The sequence below is a fragment of the Parasteatoda tepidariorum genome, chromosome 3, assembly GCF_043381705.1.
Source record: "Parasteatoda tepidariorum isolate YZ-2023 chromosome 3, CAS_Ptep_4.0, whole genome shotgun sequence".
Classification (NCBI taxonomy): Eukaryota; Metazoa; Arthropoda; class Arachnida; order Araneae; family Theridiidae; genus Parasteatoda; species Parasteatoda tepidariorum.
This window is the reverse complement of record NC_092206.1, coordinates 20,063,678-20,086,345: the sequence shown is the minus strand read 5'-3', so window position 1 is coordinate 20,086,345 and position 22,668 is coordinate 20,063,678. Positions and strand designations below refer to the sequence as shown.

Here is a 22,668-nt window from a genome sequence, read left to right as displayed (position 1 = left end):
TGCGAAAGATTTAAAAAGAGTACGCAAAATTCATAAGTTTGGTAAAAACTGCCATAAGGGATCGAAAATAAAAATAGTGTTACGGTTAACATAATGCTATGCAAAAGCGCTCTATTGATAAAAACTTTGTGTCATAGTTAATTATAATATCGTTTAAATTTGACGCAACCCTCTATGGCTCTGCTAAGTCGAAGCACATTATCGTGATAATTATTATTAATATTATTATCATCATTATTATTGTTATCTTTACATTTGATTACACAATATTGTGGTTCAACGAGAACTGAAGAAGAATTCAGTTTAGCAGTTTATAAAGGTTTCAACATAATCCTGCAATATTATGGTTCAAGATTCCGTTATTCTGGTTCAACTTTAAAACAATTTTTTTAATGAATATTCTATACCACAACTTAATCTCTGAATGGAGTATTTTTTAGCATTTAATTAACCTTTTTGGCCCCACCGGGACATATGTGTCCCGCAAATGAAGACAGCACTGTAACACACGTGTCCTAAAAACCAGGTGGGACACATGTATTCCAGTCACCTAAATCACCCAAATAGTTAAAAAAAAAATTTTTTTGACAAAATATTATTATTTTTACCTTATTTGATCTATTAATGTCGCTATTTGTTTTTTTATTGGAAGAGAAAAAACTAGTCTTGAAAAGGCTAATGTTGCAAAACAGTCGACTATTAAAGAATATGATCAAAAAACCTGTAGCAGCAATAAAAAATAACATTTTCCTGCCATTCAGTTGGTGTTAACGATTAGTTTTTCCTCTTTAGGAAATTTTAGTTTTAAACCATGGCTATTTTTAATTGCGTAATTATTTTTCTGTTATGCTACATATATTGAACTTTCGAGTAAATTTTTTACTATACAATAAAGTGGCTCTATCTGGAACTGGATCGTAGTTCAACTTCTCGCTTTAGTAATGTTGCATCAAGTATGAACAATAACTTGGTTCAATATTTAAACTTCTTTTTCGGAGAATACACGAGATTTTATGGTTTTAAAGCTACTGCGTTTTTAGAAATATTATAATTCTTTTACTTACTCAACTTATTTTGATTAATAATTGCTGCCAGATCTTGAAAATTGCGTAGTTGCATTTACAAAAAAAATGCCTCTAAAAAATATCTAACTTTCTCATGCTAGAGTTGTTGTTAGATAACTTTTAAACTATCTTTTTTGCTCTTTTTCTGCACGGAAAACATAATTTGTTATAAAAAATATTAGTTTTCAACCTAAAAAATACTTGCAAAAATAAGATAATTAAAAAGGAAAAAAACTAGAAATATTTTTATTGGTCTTTTAAATTAAACTAACATAGAATTATTTTTATCGGCCTTTTAAATTAAAATAACATAGAATCATTTTCATCGGCCTTGTAAATTAAAACAGAATTATATCCATTGGTTTTGTAAATTAAAACAACAAGTAATCATTTTCATCGGTCTTATATAGTATCGAAATCAAAATAAGTGTTCGCGAATACCCTCCCAATAAAGATTTTCAGCCAAGCCACCGCAAGTAATAGGAAACAGAACTTCAAAGAGTTAAACTCAAAAAAAGAATTGTCGCGAAAGGGAAAAAAATGGAAGGAAGTGTGAAATCAACACTCATCCTCTCCTAAAAAAATTCTTAAATGAAAATAAAAGCGTTAATAATGAAAAAAAGAAAGAAACTAGGCATCCCACAAAATCAATTTGAGGGCGGAAATTTCTTTGTGAACCCATCAAATACCATAGGGGGTGGCTGCTTGTAAGAGATCACGTGTTGACGATGGATGCAGTGCAGGATATCAAATTTCTGGACACCTAATGAAGTTAGATAATAGGGGGGCGGGCGCAATGATTGAAAAGTGGGGTATGGTACTGAAAGGACAATTATAGGATGGAGTATAAAATAAGTTGAAGACACTTTTATTCTTCTCAAAATAAAATAGCTATAAGATTATAGAAGTATGAAGTTGCTGTAAAGTGATATCTTTCAGTCCTAAAAAAAGATAGTAACTCTTCTTTTTGATACCATGTAGTAAGGTGAAGTTTTGTCAGAGAGTTTTTTGTAATTGGCTAGTTAGTCTACTATGAAAATGTTAGCTATTATAATACGTATCTATCGTATATGTATCCTAATATGTATCGTATCATGTATCTATCGTAGCTCTTATAATATGTATCTATCGTAGGCTAATTGAAAAATTCCCGGCTTTTTGCATACGAGGCTAATTGCTCCAATATTTTTAATCTGCTTAATATGTTAAGACTTGTTGCAAGTAGATTACATGCCTGTAGGCTTAAAAGGAAATGTACGGTGATTTACTCGGACTGAATTTCCTCAGGCTTATTGTAATATTCTTTTAATAAGGCTATTTGCTACTATAAAATTGTTACAAACTACCTGACATAAATCAGAGGGAAGGAGAAATTAAAGATACTTTTTTCTGATTAATCTAAAGGTATGTTGACTCCCTGCAACAAGCCTAAAATGTGACAGGCTGATTAAATTCTGGAGACTCTTTTAGCTAGTCTAGGGAATTGCAAAATGATGATGAATTTTTGAAGTGAGTTTCATTATTAAATCAGTATATTACATATATTTCGTTAAATTGAAGTTAGATAAGAAATGGCGGGTTATACCGTTTTGTACTACTTTGCTCATAAGGACTAAAACTAAATGAACAATGGACTAAAGTTGATTTAATGTGGTATTATTCTTCCGACTATATATTTGATAAGTAGCTGCTTTACTTCAATCTTTTCCAATCGAATCTGCTCTCCTGAGCAGACAGTGGTTTCGTGACAAACATTAATAAACTATTTAGGAAGTATGTTATTATGCGTTAGCTATTGTTTTTTTGAAATTTGCTCTTATAAAATTTATATATATATGTATATATATTCGAAAAAGGAAACATGCTTTTTTCATATGTTTCCTCAACCCAGTAGTTCTTGTCGCAGTTTCATCTTTGATAAGCAGCGGCTTTCGTTCAATCAATCGAATTTTCTCGCCTGATCAGACAGTGGTTTCGTGACGAAAATTGGTAAACTTCTTAATAAGTTCGTTATAATACGTTAGCTGTAGTCTTTTTGAAAAGATTTTCATTTATTTATAATTTTTATTTTCCAAATGACACTTTAGCTACACTTTTCATCCAGAAATAAAAAAATTAAGACTTAGAAATTTAAATCAAATCTGTTGGTAGTGGAATTTATCGTTGAATTAATTAAATAAAATAAAAAAAACAGAAGTACGTAAATGAAAAAAACAATCAAAAGTAAATAAAAATATGACTCTTTAAATCCACGACATCAACTTATAGTTTTCTATTTATAATAGCTGACTCTGTTGTGATTAGAGCTGAAAGAAACTTTGAAAAATGAGTTGTAATGACGTCAGAGTGGTTCATCCTTAAATATTATTCATTCATACTCTTAACTCTCGTTATGAATAACAGTTGAAGAGTGACAGAAAAAAATACCTAACTTCTTTGGAAAAGTTACAGCTAAAAAACACTAATTTTTTTCTTAAATAATAAGTAAATGTAACTGATTATATTTATTTTGAGAAACAATTATATTGAAAAAAATGCTTATTAATTTAAATGGTACTTAAACAGTACTAAATCATGGAATATTTTTAAAAAGATATTAATGCATTTAAAAAAAGCATCAAATTTTTTTCGATAATGACTGTTACAAATTACTAATTAGTTGTTTATTGTGACTATTGAAAATTACAATTTTCTTAATAAATGCATGCAGCATATTCAACAACACTATAGAAGACTTAAGCCTTGTATTAAGCAAGGCAGACAAAAAAAGATCAATAGGGTCTCTTCCCAGGCGTCAACAATGCCTGTTTCGTGTGACAGTAATATCTGTCTATACCCGTTATTAATCGTAATACTTTCTCTCAACTTCGGCCCCTTGATACTCTTTATGGATGCTACTTGGGTGATAACGGGTAGACACTGTTATCATTTTAGTTGATGACATTTACCTGCTACTTTTTTTTTGAATTTTCTAGTGTGCTGAAACTACGCTATACTTTTTTCTTCTTATCTCTCAAATTTGTTTAAGAGTTTCGAGATATTATCATTTTATTTCATTTAAAGTATATATATTTATCAAATCCAGACATAAGTTCTGAAAGCAGTTTGAGTTTAGAAATCTTATTGACAAACTTTGAAACATAAATCAAATGTAAGCAAACTATATTTTGGCAATAAAATTTGTTTAATGTGAAAACGATGATAAAATGTTTTAATTGGGCATTTGCAACTCTAGAAGAAGACTATCACTGATACTCAGACATGTGACCTATGATCTCAGCGTCAGCTGATCACTTATAAACAAGAAAGTATGTTAGAGTCGAGCGAAGTTTCTCCACATAAGTTAAAATGTTAATTAATATGAAGTTAATTAAATATAACGCATAATATCTTAATTAAATGCATCAAAATTGTTAAAATATAATTCTTCCTCGTTTATGTATCTTACATAAATTAGATTTATTATTTTTTCATGCATTTTATTGTAACTGTGATATATTTTTGTTTTGTGTACCTGGCAAGTTCAAAGTGTAATTAGTTTATGTTCTGCATTGTTTCTTACCAGGCTTTGTGATAAGTAAGAATTATATAATGAAAAAATTTAAATCATTGTCAATAAATCTTTGTGAAAGAATACAGAAGGTGGCACTTAAGAGAAATTATGCTTAACGGGCTTGACTTACTCGAAATGGAATAGAAAGATAAGTTGCTAATGTAAACAAATGCCACGCTTCAACAACCAATCAGGATCGAGCTATCACTACGTCACTTGCAGGTATCCCATTGGGTACTTTCAATTCAAAAAGAAGTGAAATGATTATGCCTAACCATGGGATTTAATCAGATTTAATTGAAGACCTGTAAAGCGAAGTCACGCATGTGAGTTGAACCTGTCTAAATCGATAAAGCCACGATTAACATACGATGACGTCACTTGCAGGTATCCCCTTATCTTCTTATTAAGACAATTAATAAAGGCTTCCAAATCTCAAAATAACGTTTTGTAGAAAAATAGAACATGATAGTTTAAAATAAGATATTTATCTCCAAAACGGATTTTAAAAAATTATTCCTATTTCGAATTTTAATTAAATTGTTAAGTTGCTCTGAATAAAATTATCTTGAATTTGGAAACATTTTAAGTACTTATTAAACTGAAACGAAGGTTTAGTATTTACCATTAATGTTAGCATTAAGATGCCAATTATAATCGATACGCATATTTTATAGCCTGTATCTTGTTGTATCTGTTTCTGCTGTGTCGTATTTTTTCTATAATTGTCCTTGCTTTTTTTCTAAGGCACCTTAGAGAAGGCACAAAATAAAGTTTACATTTATTTGTCAACGTCAGGACCAACGCAGAGTAGAATCATTATGTAAGAACAAAAATAAAAACTGCTTGTGTTTATCACAGGAGCTATTGCTGTTCATTCAAATTTGTTTCATATATGCGAAATTCTCCATTATTTCCAATAAAATCGATTATCCTTGATTAAAATCAAAACAATATCTAAGATTAAAAAAAAGAATGTTATTAAAGTCATTATTGGTCATCGAGATTGGTAAAAGAAAGTATTACATTTATCAATAATAAGATTATTTGTGAGATATAACTTAAATGTATTTTTGATGAAGATTCATCCAATTCTGATAACATCTTTCTTTATTGGTAAAACTTAAAATGCACCTCCGAATATGAGCGTAATTTTATTTGCTGCTCAAGAATGGTGATTATGAAACCATATTAGCTCATGTTTGGCGCTTATTTGCCAATTCTTACCCGCAAACTTCCATGGTTAGCCAGACATTTTCGACAGCTTCATGGTGAATGCAGTCTTATAAAAACATTTAAATCTGCCACTTTTCTACGTATCCAATTCATTAACAAGAATCACATTCTATTGGATTCTACAAAATCTATATTCAGCATAGACATAACCCTTATCTCAATACTAATCTTTGCGAACAGCATGGTACTGTAACCTGGACATGTTCGATCTCCCTTAAAAAATGTCTCAGAAGATTCTATTCAAATCATTCAATACTTGAGATCAATTTTCATGATGCCATTAGGATGTTCTCAGATTGGCACCAAAATTGAATTATTAAAAAGAATTCTCTGTAACTTAGTGATTTAAGACACAACTCATAGAGCAAAAGAACTTTTTGATTATGAATACATAAACATGTATAGTTTTGAGTGAGGAAGAAAAACACTATGAAAACAATTATTATCAAGGAAGATAAGAGCAAAGTATTGATTCGAAAGACACTAAAACCAACCTATAAAACAAAACCTTGACACACTTCCTTAATTTGGCCGTCATGTTTTGACTTTGACAAATATTTGAATATATCACGTTTCTATAATTCAAATATTCGTTAATAAAACACAAATTTAACAATAAGAAACCTAGCCCATACTCAAATACTAATCGTTCTAAATAGCGTGTTACTATTTCCTAATCTTGGTTACATCTTCAATTGTTCCGTTTAGTATAGTATATTCCCCTAAATTTAAACATCGCGTTGTGTATATCTTCCCTTATCTAAGTTAATTATTAATGATCCACCGATTCTCCAGCATGGGATACCTTACCTGTTCATCTGCAAAGTAAAAATTAACACCCTCATCACACAACAAGAAAATACATGCTATCTAAGGTATTAGATTAAATAACTGGGTTTATTAAATTACTTCAAAATAAGGATTAAGTCCTTAAGGGACTTGATTAAAAACACATTTTTACTTTTTTCAAAAAATGACACATTCATTAGGAATGCATATGAAAAAAAGTTGTCCGAGGGGACTAGCATCAAACAAGCAAACTGCACATCAGTGATTACCACGGGCTAACATCTTGCCCCATATATATATAATACCATACCATATTAACATTACTGCTTGGAGATTATGCACTTATCATATCACCTCATTAACTCTTAGCCATTAGGTTTGGTAGATGAAAAACTACCACTATTATACCATACCACGTGTGACCACTAGACGTGAGCTTCCTCTCACCAGCACTAACTCATGTGGCATACATTAGGGTTCCCTCCTCCACACATATCATGCCAATATGCCTTACCATAAGGCACGGATTACACTATTCTAAAAAAGATTTTATCACTTCATTTGGATACTCAACAATTTTTCCAGGAGCTTTTCAACCACCTCCTCAGCTCGTGAACATCAACAGAACTTCTTATCTTCGAAAACATCAATTTCATCATCCAACCCAGTGTGTTGCCACCATACAGTATTACAAAAAGTACAAATTAAATTTACGACCAAAAGTGAAATATATAAAATTAAAGGTTTATATTATATCTATTCTTAGTTAAAATTATAACATTTAACAATAAAACTTAATTATTACATTTATATAAAAATATTAAAAGTTCAGAAAAAAGGTTTATTTTTACTGTCATTATTATAAGTTTTAAGACTCATGCTGCCACCTATTGGCACAAAAATAAATTCAAAAAAAAAGAAACTGTAAATTAACTTTTATCAGTACACAATAAAAGCTTTCCTAATCAATTCTATCTAAATAATTTAATCCTTGTGATGGACTTTGCGATAATGCGAATATACTAACAAATTTGAGCCTGAAATTTAATAATTATGCTTCTCTGTCACTTAGTAATTAAGAACAAAACAAAACACATAGAACAAAATAACTATTTAATAATAGATACGCAAACATCTGTAGCTTTAAGGGCGAAAAAAAAACATTCACGAAATCGTGAGAATCATTATCAAGGAAGGTGAGAGCAGAGAATTAATTAGTAATACACTAGAACTACCCTGCCTAACTAAACTTCTGTGATTAACCCGACATTTTATAAAAGCTCTGTATTCAGCATTACGCTACAGAAATATTTAAATTTATCTCATTTCTATACATACAATCATTCGTGTTCATATCACAATGCAAATATATGTTAACAGCATGGTATTATTACCTAAACTTGGTTAAATCTTCAATAAAAGCCATCCCAGCCGATTCTATTTAAACCATTCAATCATCAAGATGAACTTTGATAATGCCAATATGATATTCAGAGAATGGCGCCAAAGTTAAATAATTAAAGCGTATTTCCGTGTTGAATGGTATGGATCATTCAAACCATGCCAAGATTCACTGCTTTTCTGGCTTCGATCTCCTGCATCTGATGTCATTAAGCAGCAAACAACGTCTTTCGGGCATCTAGAATTCTATTACCGTAACAAATGGTTCAATTGAACCTCCATCTTTGTATCGGTTCGAAAGTGATGGCTCCCATTTCCAATCTAATGGATCGGTTTCGCACCGCGATATTACGTTAAAGGACAAGTTTCCAATTACTTGAGGCCTGCATTGTCCGCTTTAATCAAGATCTATGACTTCGTCTGCCGGACATTTGAACTGGACTTGGGAGAGTTATGAGTTGGAAAGCTTGTCTTTTTCTTTTCTCTGTGACAGTTTCGATGTTTTTGAAGCTCTTTTATGGAATTATATTATCGGTTTTGTTCTATGCAAACGACGGAATGAAAAACCATAACCATAAAGCCATAATTTAAGTTAATAAAACTATAATTTATGTTAACCATAATTTATGTTAATGTTTATGTTTGAAAAACCATAGTTTATGTTAATAAAATGCAAAGAATTTCACTATATATTATGTAACAGAATTCTATAAAAAATAATAAAATTAAGTAAAATTTATATTAAATAATGTAAAAACTGCAACTTTTGAAAATAACCACTATAATTATGTAAAAAAAATTTAAAAGCAATTTATATTCATGACTCAAATTATACAAGAAGAGCACCGTAAGACATTTTCGGATTCTTATTCTTATTCCTTGTCAGCGCAACAGCCCCTTGCAGGCCTTGGCTGCTTCAACAGCTGACAAACGCCAGCGCCTCCCATCCATGGCAACTCCCTTCCAATTTCTAATCTTTAGGGTTCCCAAATCATTTTCGATGTCATTGAGCCATCTAGTAGGGGGTCAGCCTCTGGGACATTTTTGGATTTAAGTAGTAAATAACACTCAAGCTTCTACTACTTATTTTATCTTAAATTTGAATTATATTTTTAAAAAAATAACAAAAACTGATAACTTATGCTTAACAAAAAACACATTAAAAAACTACTCTGCCTGTTGTTTTTATTTAATCTATTCAAACTTGTATTGACAGTAAAGTTAATTTCTCTTTCAATTTTTTTTAAGACTCTCCAACCGTTGAGTTAGAACAATGAAGTTGCAGGATTATCTGACATATACCCTATCAGCAAAATAGCTTGGATCTTCAGCGAACCAATATTCACGAATCTTGACTCAATAAGTGTTCAAAGGTCCGTTATTTTCCAATATTGGTTCGATATAGAATTGTCCTATTCGGCCGATATTTTACTGCCACCTTATAACCAATATCGGTCTGAAATAGAGTTTTCAGATTCACCCGATATTTTAGATTCATTATTCAGCCAATATAGGCTGATATTGATCAATATTAAAAATCTAGACCTCCTTATATTGGACCTCGGTTCGTATAAAACCCATATTGAGCCAACTTTCAGCCCGACTGGCGAAAAGGTAAAATTGTTGCTAGGGCATAATCGCTCCATCATAAACATCATGCCACAAATTGTTCGTTATTGCATAATTGTTCATCACGCAACAAATTTGTAAATTGGTAACAAATTTTTTGATTTTGGTAGCCAAAATATTATCAACAAGCATTAATATTATCAAAAGAACTGGCATGTGACCGAGCTCATGTGGTCTGCAGTGTTATAAGAGGAAAAAATCAATATATCTGCCGATGTTTGGAATTCTTACACCCGGTCTTGCTGAGTTTTTTATGCTCCATCATAAACTTTGGCAGGCTTCAAGTATCACCGTGGACTGGGTGGTAGGACACCGGACAAGCAAGTTCGCTGCTGAAGGGACGGGTTCTGGGTTCGAATCCCAGGGACGAACACTTTTTCAAAGAGTTTTCTTTTTTTTTCTTTTGTTTATTTTACATTATATTATTTTTTTAATGTGTTTTTCGATATTCTGGAGGGTCCTGCATGTAGGAAATATTTTTTTTTATTGGGAAAATGGGGAAAAAACTGGAAAAATTTCTAAACTCAAGAAGCAAAATCCGGTCTTCTTTTCAATAATCTTTCTAATGTGTCTACTGATATGCAAATTTAGAAGCTTATAGTTAAGGTTGAGCCCATAAAATTAATATAACAAAAATGTATTTAAAAATAAGAGAAATTAACGTTATAACTTGAATTAACAAAGTAATTAACAAACAAATAATTTTTTAAAAGTTAAATTATTAGAAGAATTTGATGTTTTTTAAAAATTCTAGTGTAGAAGTAAAACATATTTAAAAAAGGGGAAAGAGGCTAATTCAAACGCTATGAAAATAGAAAGCAAGACAAACACACAAACAAAAAAGGGGTACAGTTACCTCCTAAACCTGAAAAAGATGCTTCTGAATATTAAATGCTTTTGAAAACTATAAATACATGAAATGAAGAAAACAAAAAAAGCCATATTACGTAAACCAATAAATAATAGAAATACTTGAAGACAAATATATTCCCAGGAATCAAATGAATATGATGAAGGTCACAGTTAATTATAACTAAATAAACTATTTAAGTAGTAATATATTTAAGGTATATTACTACTTAAATAATTTATTTAGTAAGGCAAAGTAAATTATTTAAATTGCATTATTATTGTAGCTTATCAGAACCATTGAAGACAGAAACTAAATGGGTTCACTACAGTCAAATTATTTAAATTCACAAAATATATGTTTAATGTTTATCTAATTGTACATAAATATTTCTGATCTTAATTTTTCACATTTTGCTTTTATTTATATAATTTTATAATACTTAGGAATTCATGAGGACTTTACCGTAAAATTAGAGATTCATAGCGATAGTTTTTTCTTTTTGGTAAATATTTTATATTAAGATCCCAAAATATTTAAATAATTAAAAGAATTCTAAATAAATTTGCATTAGGTAACTTAAGAAGACCTCATTACCTGCATCTCTTGTAGACACTTTAACCATATTCTCCCAGGAAATCATATGTAAACACCTTTGTCTAATTTTCATATTTCGTTATCCTTGGTTCATTAACATAATCTTTCGCATGCGATGCACTCTACGCTTCAATTCATGTATCGCAACTTAATTTATTTATGCTAAAATTCCTTCTGTAAACACTCTAAAATCTCATTTCTCTTTAATTTATGCGCATTTTCATGGAATAAGAAACTTGTTCCAACATTATTAATGATTAGAAGGAACAAATATTATACTTGGAAAACATAGCTTAATTATTCTTCTTTGGAACTAGATGAAATTACGTAAACACTAGTACGCTTTGTCCCATGTCTTGTGTCAAGTTAATTCCATTAATTGAAGAACTTGGGAGTCATGTTTTTATTTTGAGAAAAGAAAGTAAATTCTATTTCGAAGTGTGTGTCTCTAAATATTAATGGAAGGAAATTGTGAAAATTATCTTAGAAAAACCTTTTTAAGTCAATAAAATCTATGAAATATTTCGGATAAAATTACGATAAAAGTATTAACAGCCAGGGCCTGATTTAGCCTAACTGGGGCCTGGGGCAAAAACTTCTTTGGGGCCCCCCTTTGGTCACTACTTCAGTAACGAAAAATCGAACTTTAAGAATTTTCACCTCATTATGCATATGTAATAACAAAATTGATTAGAATCTAAAATAGCTATTAAGTCAATGTCCTTCAATGGTCAAACGAAATATCGTTTTGTCCATTTTACTGATTTTCTGACAATTCTGTGCCATCATGCCGAATGCAGTTTTGTTTATTGTTAACTTTGTCATCCAGCTGTGAAAATTTCATATCCTTGCTGACATTAGGGAGAAATTAAGCTAGATTTTTGCAATTATGATGGCTCAATTAAGCCAATCAGAACCCTGTATTTTTTGTAAACATATCACATTTTGCGGCATGAAAAAATACAAGCTTTTGATTGTCCGAATTTGTATACCGTAATTACGTAAATTTAGCTGAATTCGGTTCTAGAAAGTCATGGATTTACGAATTATAGATTTTTTGTATTCATACGATAGATTAATGAAGAAGCTAACATAAAACAGACGGATTTAACACTGTACCGATATTTTGTGTAGAAAAAGTTTATTAAAAAAGAAACCTATAATAAACTCTCGATTCGATTTAGGGGCCCCCTCTGATGTGGGGCCCGGGGCAACTGCACCGTATGCCATGGCTGTAGTCAGGCTCTGCTGACACCGTGTCATCATCAATAAAAATCATTTCACCGTAAAATCGATTTTCACCGTAAAATTCTGTGTACTAATTTTTAAATTTATTTCATTACCGTGTTTCAGCGATTTTACTGTCAATATTACCGTAAAAATTACTGTATGCCAGATTTTTTTTGTTCTGCAAAATTTTGACCACAAATTACATTTTTCGTAAACGGTAAAGATAGATTTTATGGTAATTCGATTAGGAATTTTTCAAACTTTATTAAGTGCGAAAAGAAAGGTAACACACTGAACAACATTTTATTTAATGATTGGAGTTTCGCGTACTAAGATTCAAATAGATACAGGTACCTTAAATTTGCTGCCTAATTAATGCGCACGATATTTTTCGCAAGAAATCAGACACCACAACGTACTTTCTCTGAAAAACATACCCTTTTTTTAAACTGAAGAATCAGAAAGGTTCTCGAGATACGGCGAATTACGCATAGAATGAAATTAAGATTAAGAGTTCTAAAATTTCAACAGCTGTCCTGACCAAACTATTAATACCACCATATTTTCCAGACTGCATCTACCCTCCATATTTTGAGGATTTTTTGGATTCAAATAACCGTTGAGAAAAAAAGTAAGTTTATTCAGAAAAAGTACGTTTTGCATACGATTGCGTTACTTAAATATTGTTCTAGCAAATTAATTTGCATATTTAGGGTTAGTTTCTTGAAGCATCATATTTCTCCATTATTGAGCGCCCTAGTTCGTGAAAATTTGATGCTTGGGTTCAAAAGTTACCCATGAGTCTCTGTGTCTTTCTTCTTTTACCGCGCTCTGTGCATTTCCTCAGAACTTACTTCGTATGAACTTTCTTTTAATTTTTTTTAAACAAAATATATCAGAAGGTTACAGCAAGCATCGGATAAGGAAAAGTCTATAAAAATAGAAACAATGTTGACGAATATCTTTAAAAACTACACGTACTCAAATCAAAATAACATTTCGATGAACTTTAAATTAAAATTTTGGATAGACTATATTTGAGGGTGCCCCTTGATTCTCGCCAAGTTGTGATCGCTGTTGATCGCCTAGCTGGGTGATGTTGAAACCAAATCGTGATTCTGATTGGTTTAGATTTTAGCGTATTTTTAAGTGTTCAACGGTTGTAATTTCAGAGATCCGTTAGTTCTACGCTGGATACCGGCTGGTAAGGTTACTTTTGAATCTGGTCTATAAGATCGAAGGTATGTGGGCAGTCATAAAAAGGGATTTAAGAAAAAAATGTCACCGCCAGTCCGATATTACAGACGCCATTTTCGATTCCTATTTTGTCGAATTTATGTAGCGATGGAGGCACACAGATTCTATTCATGATAAATTTAGACAGTTTCTAACTGTTATTAGATATTTCTGCGCACCTGAATCTGAGAATATTCAAGCTTAATGAAGAAGTGAGTTGTTGTTTTTTTTTTCCTTTTCTTTCTCCGCCTACTCCATTAATTTTTGCCTCGATTCAAAATCATTTTTATTGGGTTTATTAATTTTGCTTACATTGCAAGCTTTATCCGATGTTTTGTTGAAATTTTCCAATGTTTTATTGAAATATCATTATATTTTGGCCACAATTCCTGTTACCACGGTGTTCCGCGCAAACAGGAATAGCGCCAGACATAAGTCGCCAATTTCGCCAAGGGGCACCCTCAAGTATATTTTTCCCAAAATTTTTATTTTTTTCATTATTTCTTCAAGCTTGTTTGCTATTCAATTTATATAACTACGATTGAAAATTTTAGTTATTTTGCATTAAGATGCTATTGCTAGCTTTTTAATGAAATTAAAAAGGAACCAGGGCTTAATTATTTAATATTTAATGCAGGACCTTAATATTATATTGGGATTTTACATTATCTAATACAGGGCTTTTACTTTTTAAGATATCGCACAACAGAACTATTCGTGTAATACATTATTTATAATTACTGTGCTTTCAGATCTACCTCGAAGAAGTGCCAATTTATTCTACAAATTCACAATAAACACTATGGGAAACTCTAATGAAAAACACAAAGTTCAATCATAAAATCGAAGTGCTAATGTTTATTTTTTAACACTCTCTCTAACTCAATTGCTATATAATACCCTAATGATTAGGTTGTTTATCAGGTTAATCGCCAGAACACCTAAAAAAATTAACTTTGTAAAATGTGCTTGCAACCTAATGGTGTAGAAAATTAACACGTAACACTCGAAATGATTAAAACCAATTCTGTTTTTGTTTCGTTTTCGTAACCACTGCTCTTTTCTGTTGAACATAGAAATTGAAATAAACTCTTGTCTGTTTCACATGGTCTTTAAGAAAAATAAGAATAAAAAAAGGTAAGAAATAAGCTTAACGAAGAAAACAGCTTAAGTTGAAGAAGTGACAGCTGCTGGTAGCCAATAGCCGTAACAAATCCTTCAATTGGAACAAAACGCCCATCCTTCTTCCCGTTGCCGGACTCTGACAGAGTAATTTCCGCACTAACGATATTATTCCGGATGGCTAAGTGCTGGAGTGGCCGGACTCAAAGCAGTTAATAAGGTGAAAATGTAGCCTTTTCTTTTTTCCTTTTCACTCATTTCCTTTTTTCTTCTTCTACGCTTGTCGATGGGCGAATTTTGTGCTGTAATGTGTTTATTCGAATCCGCCTGGATAGTCTTTGACGTTTGGCGCTTTACCGCAAATTTTCTGTTGCTCTTAATGATGATCAGGTGGGTGATTTGTTTTGTTGAGCTAACTTAGAGACTTGCGACTTGAAAATCTTGCTAATTGTTAAATTTATCGTTACTAGAAATAAATACGCACAGCAATTGAGAACATCGATTACAAGTTGCATAACAAATCAATGTACACGAAAATACTATGCAACAATATAAGGAACTGCAATAGTAACACAAACAATATTATAATGAGTTGTCTAAGAGGTGTCCTATCTATTTTCCAAATTTTTCGTCGCACTTAGCTTATAGCCCTATTTTTCCAGCTTTTGTACGTAATTGTCATTTACGTTTGCAGCAGAATGGCTGATTCTGAGTTTTGTGTCATTTTGCATTTTTGACTATGCAGCAATATAATACTATGCAACAATATAAGGACTGTGCAACAATATAAGGAACTGCAATAGTAACAAAAACAATATTATAATGAGTTGTGTAAGAGGTGTCCTATCTATTTCGCAAGTTTTTTGTCGCACTTAGAGTTTTTTGTCGCAAAATAGGCTTATAGCCCTATTTTTTCAACTTTTGTACATAATTGTCATTTCTGTTGGAGCAGAATGGCTGATTCTGAGCTTTGTGTCATTTTGCATTTTTGACTATGCAACAATATAACACTATGCAACTATATGAGGACTATGCAACAATATAAGGAACTGTAATAGTAACAAAAACAATATTGTAATGAGTTTTGTAAGAGGTGTCCTATCTATTTCGCAAGTTTTTTGTCACACTTAGCTTATAGCTCTATTTTTTCAACTTTTGTACGTAATTGTCAAATACGTTCGCAGCAGAATGGCTGATTCTGAGTTTAGTGTCATTTTGCATTTTTTCCAAACTAACCAAAGTTTATATCGAATCGATAATATTTTCAACAATTAAGACCTTGCCTTAAATATCGAAATAAAAAAAAGTAAATAATAATAAAAAGTAAATAAAGTGATAGTAAATTCATTCTGAATCGTCGATTGTTTATCACGATTGAGGAACAACCTGTTAAAGAAGAGAATTTTCGTCAACATTAACCTCCATATCTTTGTAATTTTATCTATCGAATAGTTTATCTTTAAGTCGGGTTACGCAACTCAGAGATTCTTTATTCTATATTTTCTCTTTTCATTTTGCATCTTCTTTATATCAAAGTTTGTATGAAATATCGTTTGAATTCGTTATATTGAGAATGAGGTTTATTTTGAGCTTGGAACAGTTTGGTCATCGCGGTCTCGCAAGCAGTTAAACTCAACAGTCCTTGAAACCATCTAACCATCCTCAAAAAATAAGGGAATTTCTGACTCGAACATGGATGCTTGACTGAATGAATAACAAGGTTCCTGAAACCAGAAGCAATTTAGAAACTTCCGATGTATTCCTCCACTTATGCTATGCTTACGAGGAGATGTGCAAACAGGCTTTATATTCTAAGAAGTTTTATTATAGTGATTTTCGTTCAAATTTACTTGAAATTTTACCATTCATGAGAGTCTTCTGATAATATCTTCAGAAGACTCTTATGAGTCTTTGAGTCTTCTTTATAAATTCGAACAGGTTGTGAGCCTAAAAACAAATTTGAGAAAATTAATATGTCAACATAAATAAAGTGCAAGGTTCGCCACGTTTTGCGTGTTATCCCTTATTTGGCTATAATTGTATAAAATATCGCCAATTATTATTATTATTAATTTTTTTTGGTAGCATCATTAACATGCTTGCTTGGCCTTCCGAATTCATTGGTTCTTTGTTTCTTTGAAAGTCAAATTGTAAGAACTCGTAATATTGCAAACCCTACAAGTGCAATAATATTGAATGGTCGGCTTTTCCAAGCCAAGGCGTAAAAACCTATCACAACTAGTAACCAGGAAGTATTACAACGAATTCTGACCCCTAGCACCATCTGGGCTTAGATTTACGCTGTCAACAATCCATTGGGACAAGCTTTTTTGTCGTGAAACCAGGGCTGCTTCTATAAGAAGCAAAACCTTTACACGATTTACTATATAGGTAAAGGTATTTCAGTTCCTGATTTATTTCAGCAAATTTTGTCTGTTTCTATTTGCAGAGAAATAGACAAAATTTGTGTTTAAAAAACACCGATTTTATTAAAAAGACTCTCTTAAGAGATCACTGAATACTCTTAAGTATAAATAGTTTGCAAGTGCAATTATATTGAATTTTTAAATAACTCATTTGTAGGATGAATTTGAGGCCAAAAATTCTGTTTTCTGCAGGTGTAAAATTAATTTGGTGTGATTTTTAAAATGAATAATTTTAACTTTTATTTCAAATCTCGAAATCTAAAAGGAAATATAAAGTATCATATAAATATTAACTTATGCAAGAAAGTATTTATTTACTGTAGAAAAAAATTTTGATTGGGGAATGAAAGTACTGGTCACTCACCAAGTAATTTGACAAGCTTCTTAAGTTTTGATCCATGCTCCAAGAGTACAATTGGTAATAGTTTACAATCGGGAGCAAGCTCTCATATTTGAAGATTTAGAAATAAAGCATAATCAGGTGAATAAGGAACCAGTCACATAAAGGTAAACATAAGTTGTTAAGTCAATGTGTTAACATAAAAGTGACGTCACTTGAAGCAAAATAGCAAAGATTACCATAGTAACCAGAGACGATGTTACAGTAAAACTATATCTCCAGTATAAACTATATCGGTTTAGGCGTAGATCGAGCAAAGATAAAGGCTCTTTTCATAAAATTTAATCTACGTACTTATATAAAGTGTTCGTTTGTTTGTTTTATAACTAAAATGCAATGTGCGAACTTTTGAATGTTGAAAGTAGTATGCAATAATTCACACTTAAGCACACTTTCCAATATACTAGACTTAATTGTCTATGAATCGATTAATCGTTTTAAATATATAAAAAAACACGAGTTGCTAAAAATAAAGTGTGATGAATTTGAGATTCCAAATTTGTTTTGATTCAATTGAATACATTTTCCATTGAGTACATATTTCATTAAAGTGTGGATTGTTTTAGTAAATAAATAAATCGAAATTGAGTTAGTATCAATGCAAATGCTATTTTTATACTATGTTTACTAAAAGGTATATGTACGAGTCTGAGCGAAGATCATGCTTAGAAATCTTGGAGAAAGGTTTTGTGAAGTCTTTCGAAGAAGTATTCCCTCTCAGAAAAATCCTCAAACCAGCAATGCGTTTCCTGAAAGAAGCCGAGAAATGGGAAAGAAAAGGTGATCAAGAGAAATGTCTGGAATCAAGACTAAAAGCTGGGGATTGTTTGCAAGAATATGAATGGTTGTCAAAGTACTTCTATAAAACAGGCTCAAAACAATCCTACCAATTTTTGGCTCAAATCGAAGAGAAAGCTGGTAATCTTAAAGAGGCATTACGATGCTTAAAAAAGGCTATCACAGTAACCAGCGATAAGGACCATCTTTGGAACCACGTCCTTAAAGTCTATCAAACGCTTGGACCTAAATATCTAAAGAATGAGAAAGAGTTCAAGTATTTTTCAAACCTGCTAGAATACCCAAATGGATCTCTTCAAAATAAATCTGCTGGTTACAGGCTTTTAAGCCGAGCCATGCTCAGGCTTGACAGGCACGATGAGGCTCTGCAGTATTTTCAACGTAGCTTGGAACTCAGCGAACAGAGCAATGATGTGAATGGCATGTGTGATGCCTACCTTGCAATGTCGGAATTGCGCGATTCGCCGATGAATCCTGAAGAGGCTCTCAGTCTTTGCCGTGATCTGAGTGAAAAACATTCACTGAAGATATTTATTGTGGTATCATCATTGAGGCTGGGACAGATAAAAACTGAAAAAGGTGATTATGGAAGTGCTCACCAACTTTTTAAAGCAGCCTATGAAACTACTTGGGATGGATCGCCGGAATGGTTAGATCTCTGTTCTGTAATGTACGGTGTCGGGAAAGCTCACGTGACTATGGAAAGTCTCATAAAAACTTTCGAACATACAAATTCTATAAAGAGCCTCTTACGGTGGAAAGGTATGGGCCTTGGTCCATATGGGTAGTAAATAACCATACCTGAATGAATATGAATTTGTATATGAATTTGAAATAAAAATATGAATTTGAAATAAAAATATGAATTTGAAATAAAAATTCAGATTTCGCACAACTCTGCAATATAGTACTGAATCTATGTATTTTTAAAATTTTGTTCTGGTTGTAGAGTAGAACTCTGCTCTGTTGCAGAATTAAATTTTGTCCCGGTTGTAAAGTAAAATTTCGTCTGGTTGTAAATGATGTAAAGTAAACTTTTGTTCTGGTTGTTGAGTTAAATTTCATTCTGGTTATAGAGTGGAATTTTCTTCTGGTTATAGAGTTAATTTTTTTTCAGTTTGCAGAGTAAAATTTATTTCTAGTTGTTGAGTTAAATTTTGTTCTAATTGTAGAGAAATATTTCGTGCTGCTTGTAGAGTAAAATTTTGTTCTGGTCTGGTTCCGTAACTTCATAGAGTCAAATAGAACTGCTATACATAGTTAGAAATTTTGGAGTGAATTTATCCGAAGAATCGTCCAAGTTTCCACAACCTTAACTCGATGCGTAGTTAAACCATATTACTACGAAAATTAAAAAACCTTAAACTTGTTCACTCGATACTATAGCTCAATTTGAAAGGAAACATAGCTCACATTAATACCTTATTAAGTTTGCATCAAACTTTTACTATGAGAGTGCACTATAGCTTAATACAGTGCTTACACAGTGAGTTCCCATTGATTATAGTTGATTTGAAAAATATTTTGATTAAATTTGTTTCAAAAAAATGCTTGGTTGTTGGAAGTGGAAAGAAGTAGACAGTACAAACAGAATTAGATAAGTAGAACAGTTAAAATAAATAAAATAATAATTTTTCAAAAAGGACAAAGTGACAGGGTTTCCGCTACGGTAGCTTTTTTCGCAAAATGCGAAAAGACCCCTCAAAAATGCTAAAATTCAACAAAGCATTTTCGCATTTTTGCTAAAGGATTTTACTAAATTCCATTAAAAAAAAAGGCTTCCGCGAAAAACCATGACGCTAACATCCATGAAAAAAACTTGATCAAACAANAAGTGGAAAGAAGTAGACAGTACAAACAGAATTAGATAAGTAGAACAGTTAAAATAAATAAAATAATAATTTTTTCAAAAAGGACAAAGTGAGAAAACGACTGAAAGTAAGAATCATCAATTAGGACCATATGTTGGCGACTACTTTTCTGAGTTGTCGCCAAACACGCATATTGGTTCCTTACAATCGATAATTAACGATTTTTACTATTGCGAAGTATTTCAAAAATAGTAATTTAATATTTATGCCGTTAGAGTTATGCTGTTAGAGTCCCCTTGCCATCAGGCTAACCGTGGAAGGTTTTCGAGTTTTACCTCACTATGCAACGCAAATGCGGGTTAGTTCCATCAAAAAGTCTTCCACGAGGGCAAATTTCTCTCATTACTTGATCCAGGAGCTCTCTTGGCTTCCAAATTGCAAGGCTTGAACATTGGTAGACATGAACGCAAAATTGAGTCGGCTGTTCAATGACGGTTATGAAACAAAATAAAAGAAAAATAGTAATTTAATGTTCAGACAGTTGACCATTTTCCCGACTACCATTTTCCCTAATATCATTCCAAATTCATTTTGTTAACTTCCAAATTAATTAGGCTTCATGTAGTAATTGATTATAAACTAAGAGAAATATAACAAACATGTATTTATTTCATTAATGAATATTGAATACGAAAATAAGCTGCTGCATCATCTTCTATGATAGATAGATTCCAAATTTAGATAATTTTTTTCAGCTAAGAAAATAAAATGTACTTAATTAAACGTCTTACACACTACTCACGTTTTAATTCTTTTTAATCCAATATCGATCGAAAAACGATGTTTTGGCAATCGTTTTCATATTTGGTGTAAATGGTTGATGGAAGAATTCATAAATACCAAAAAACCTTGATTTTTAACAGTTGAGAGAGAGAGATTTCTAATTTGACTAATTTATATTCATTTTACATTGATCAATATTTTTGTTAAACAAATTAAATTTATCAACACACACAATAGTATTATATTTAATAATTATCATATATAAATAGGTATAATAGTTATCAATAATGATTGCGATATTTTCGCATTCATTAAATATTGTTATCATTAATGAGCACGATATTGTCGCATTTGATACAACTAAGTGTATTCTTGATATCCGGCGACATGTGTGAACCAGAATTTGGCGTTCTTCCGTTTCGTTGGCGACTTCGGTTTCATGATCCCTATAACCGACAAGTACCGTATTAACTAAGCTGCACTATAATAAATAAATAGCATTATGAGGTGTTAATCATATTAAGTTAAGAGTGAAAAGATAAGTTTTTCAAAATAACTTAAATGGGTACGGATGCTAGGAAATCAAAAGTCATTTATAAAATTCTGATCTTTTTTTCAGCTGCTTTTCTTCTACGTAAAATACATTTTAGACAAGTTCACCCCAGCAAATTTAGAATTTATTGTCTAAAGAAGAAACAGCCCATTTTCATTTAAAGTTAAATATAAGTAGTTTTGTACAACTTCGATTTAATCTGATACTTATTCAAATGATTTTTAAACGTTTTAATTATTATCATCAATACTTCGAACTCAGACTGTTTTTATAACAATAATAGTTATCTTCAAATGTACAAAATTTTGATGCAAAACATTATTATTAAAATGATTGATTTTTTTAATAACGTTGCTTCTTGGTTAATCTTAATGGCGTCAAATCAAAACGATAAAACATTTCTTTCTCTCCCGTGTATAAAGGTAATATCTGTTTTGATTTTCTCAAAAGCTTCAAGACGAAAACAGGAAATCAAGCAGTTTACTATAATTTAGGCCACAATAGCTCTTAGATAATTTACTTTTTCTTTCACATGTTAAATAAAAAAAGGCAAAAAAGAGCCTTAACTGGGTAAATATAACTATAAATAGAAAATTTAGAAAAGTTTTTTTTTTGTATCTAATTATATACAATTTCAAGTATACTATCGTGCAATTTAAAAAACAACGTAAATTTTCCTTAATAAATTTCAAGAAAAGCGATGTGACAACTATTTTCCTTCCCTTTCTAATGCTATCAGCGTTAAAAAAGAACTTAAAAAACTGATATTTTTAAATTTTTAATTTATCATACAAAAATGTCGAATATCTCAATTTTGAACTTCTATCGCTTATGTTGATTTTCTTATAGCAAGAGAGTATAATCCTGATTTTTTTATTGGACGATCTGCTGATGTTTCAAGATAAATTTTGTAATTTCGCGGATTATACATATACTTCGAAAATTATTAAATAATTGTCTGCCATGTAAAACAATGAGTTATTCTTTACTATAAAAAATTAAGGTATAAAGTTCTGACAATTTGGATGCATCATCTGCAAAATTCATTTTACCGTAAAATCCATTTTACTTTAAAATCCATTTTAACCGTAAAATCCATTTTAACCGTAAAATATTATACCGTAATATTTCTTTAATTAGAGTGAATAAGAGATTTTACTGTAGTTATTACTGTAAAAATTACGTTACAT

General features: G+C 31.2%; 2 protein-coding genes across 2 annotated transcripts in view; both read left to right on the top strand.

Moving 5' to 3' along the window:
* The window catches only part of LOC107449906 (Chromosome associated protein G), a 408,534-nt gene that overhangs the window by 180,717 nt on the left and 205,149 nt on the right, over nt 1–22,668 (top strand). The gene's annotated exons all lie outside the window — the stretch shown is intronic.
* Nucleotides 18,154–19,119, top strand: LOC139425198 (tetratricopeptide repeat protein 29-like). The gene has a single exon (XM_071179079.1). The coding sequence runs from the start codon at nt 18,154–18,156 to the stop codon at nt 19,117–19,119; it is 966 nt and encodes a 321-aa protein (XP_071035180.1).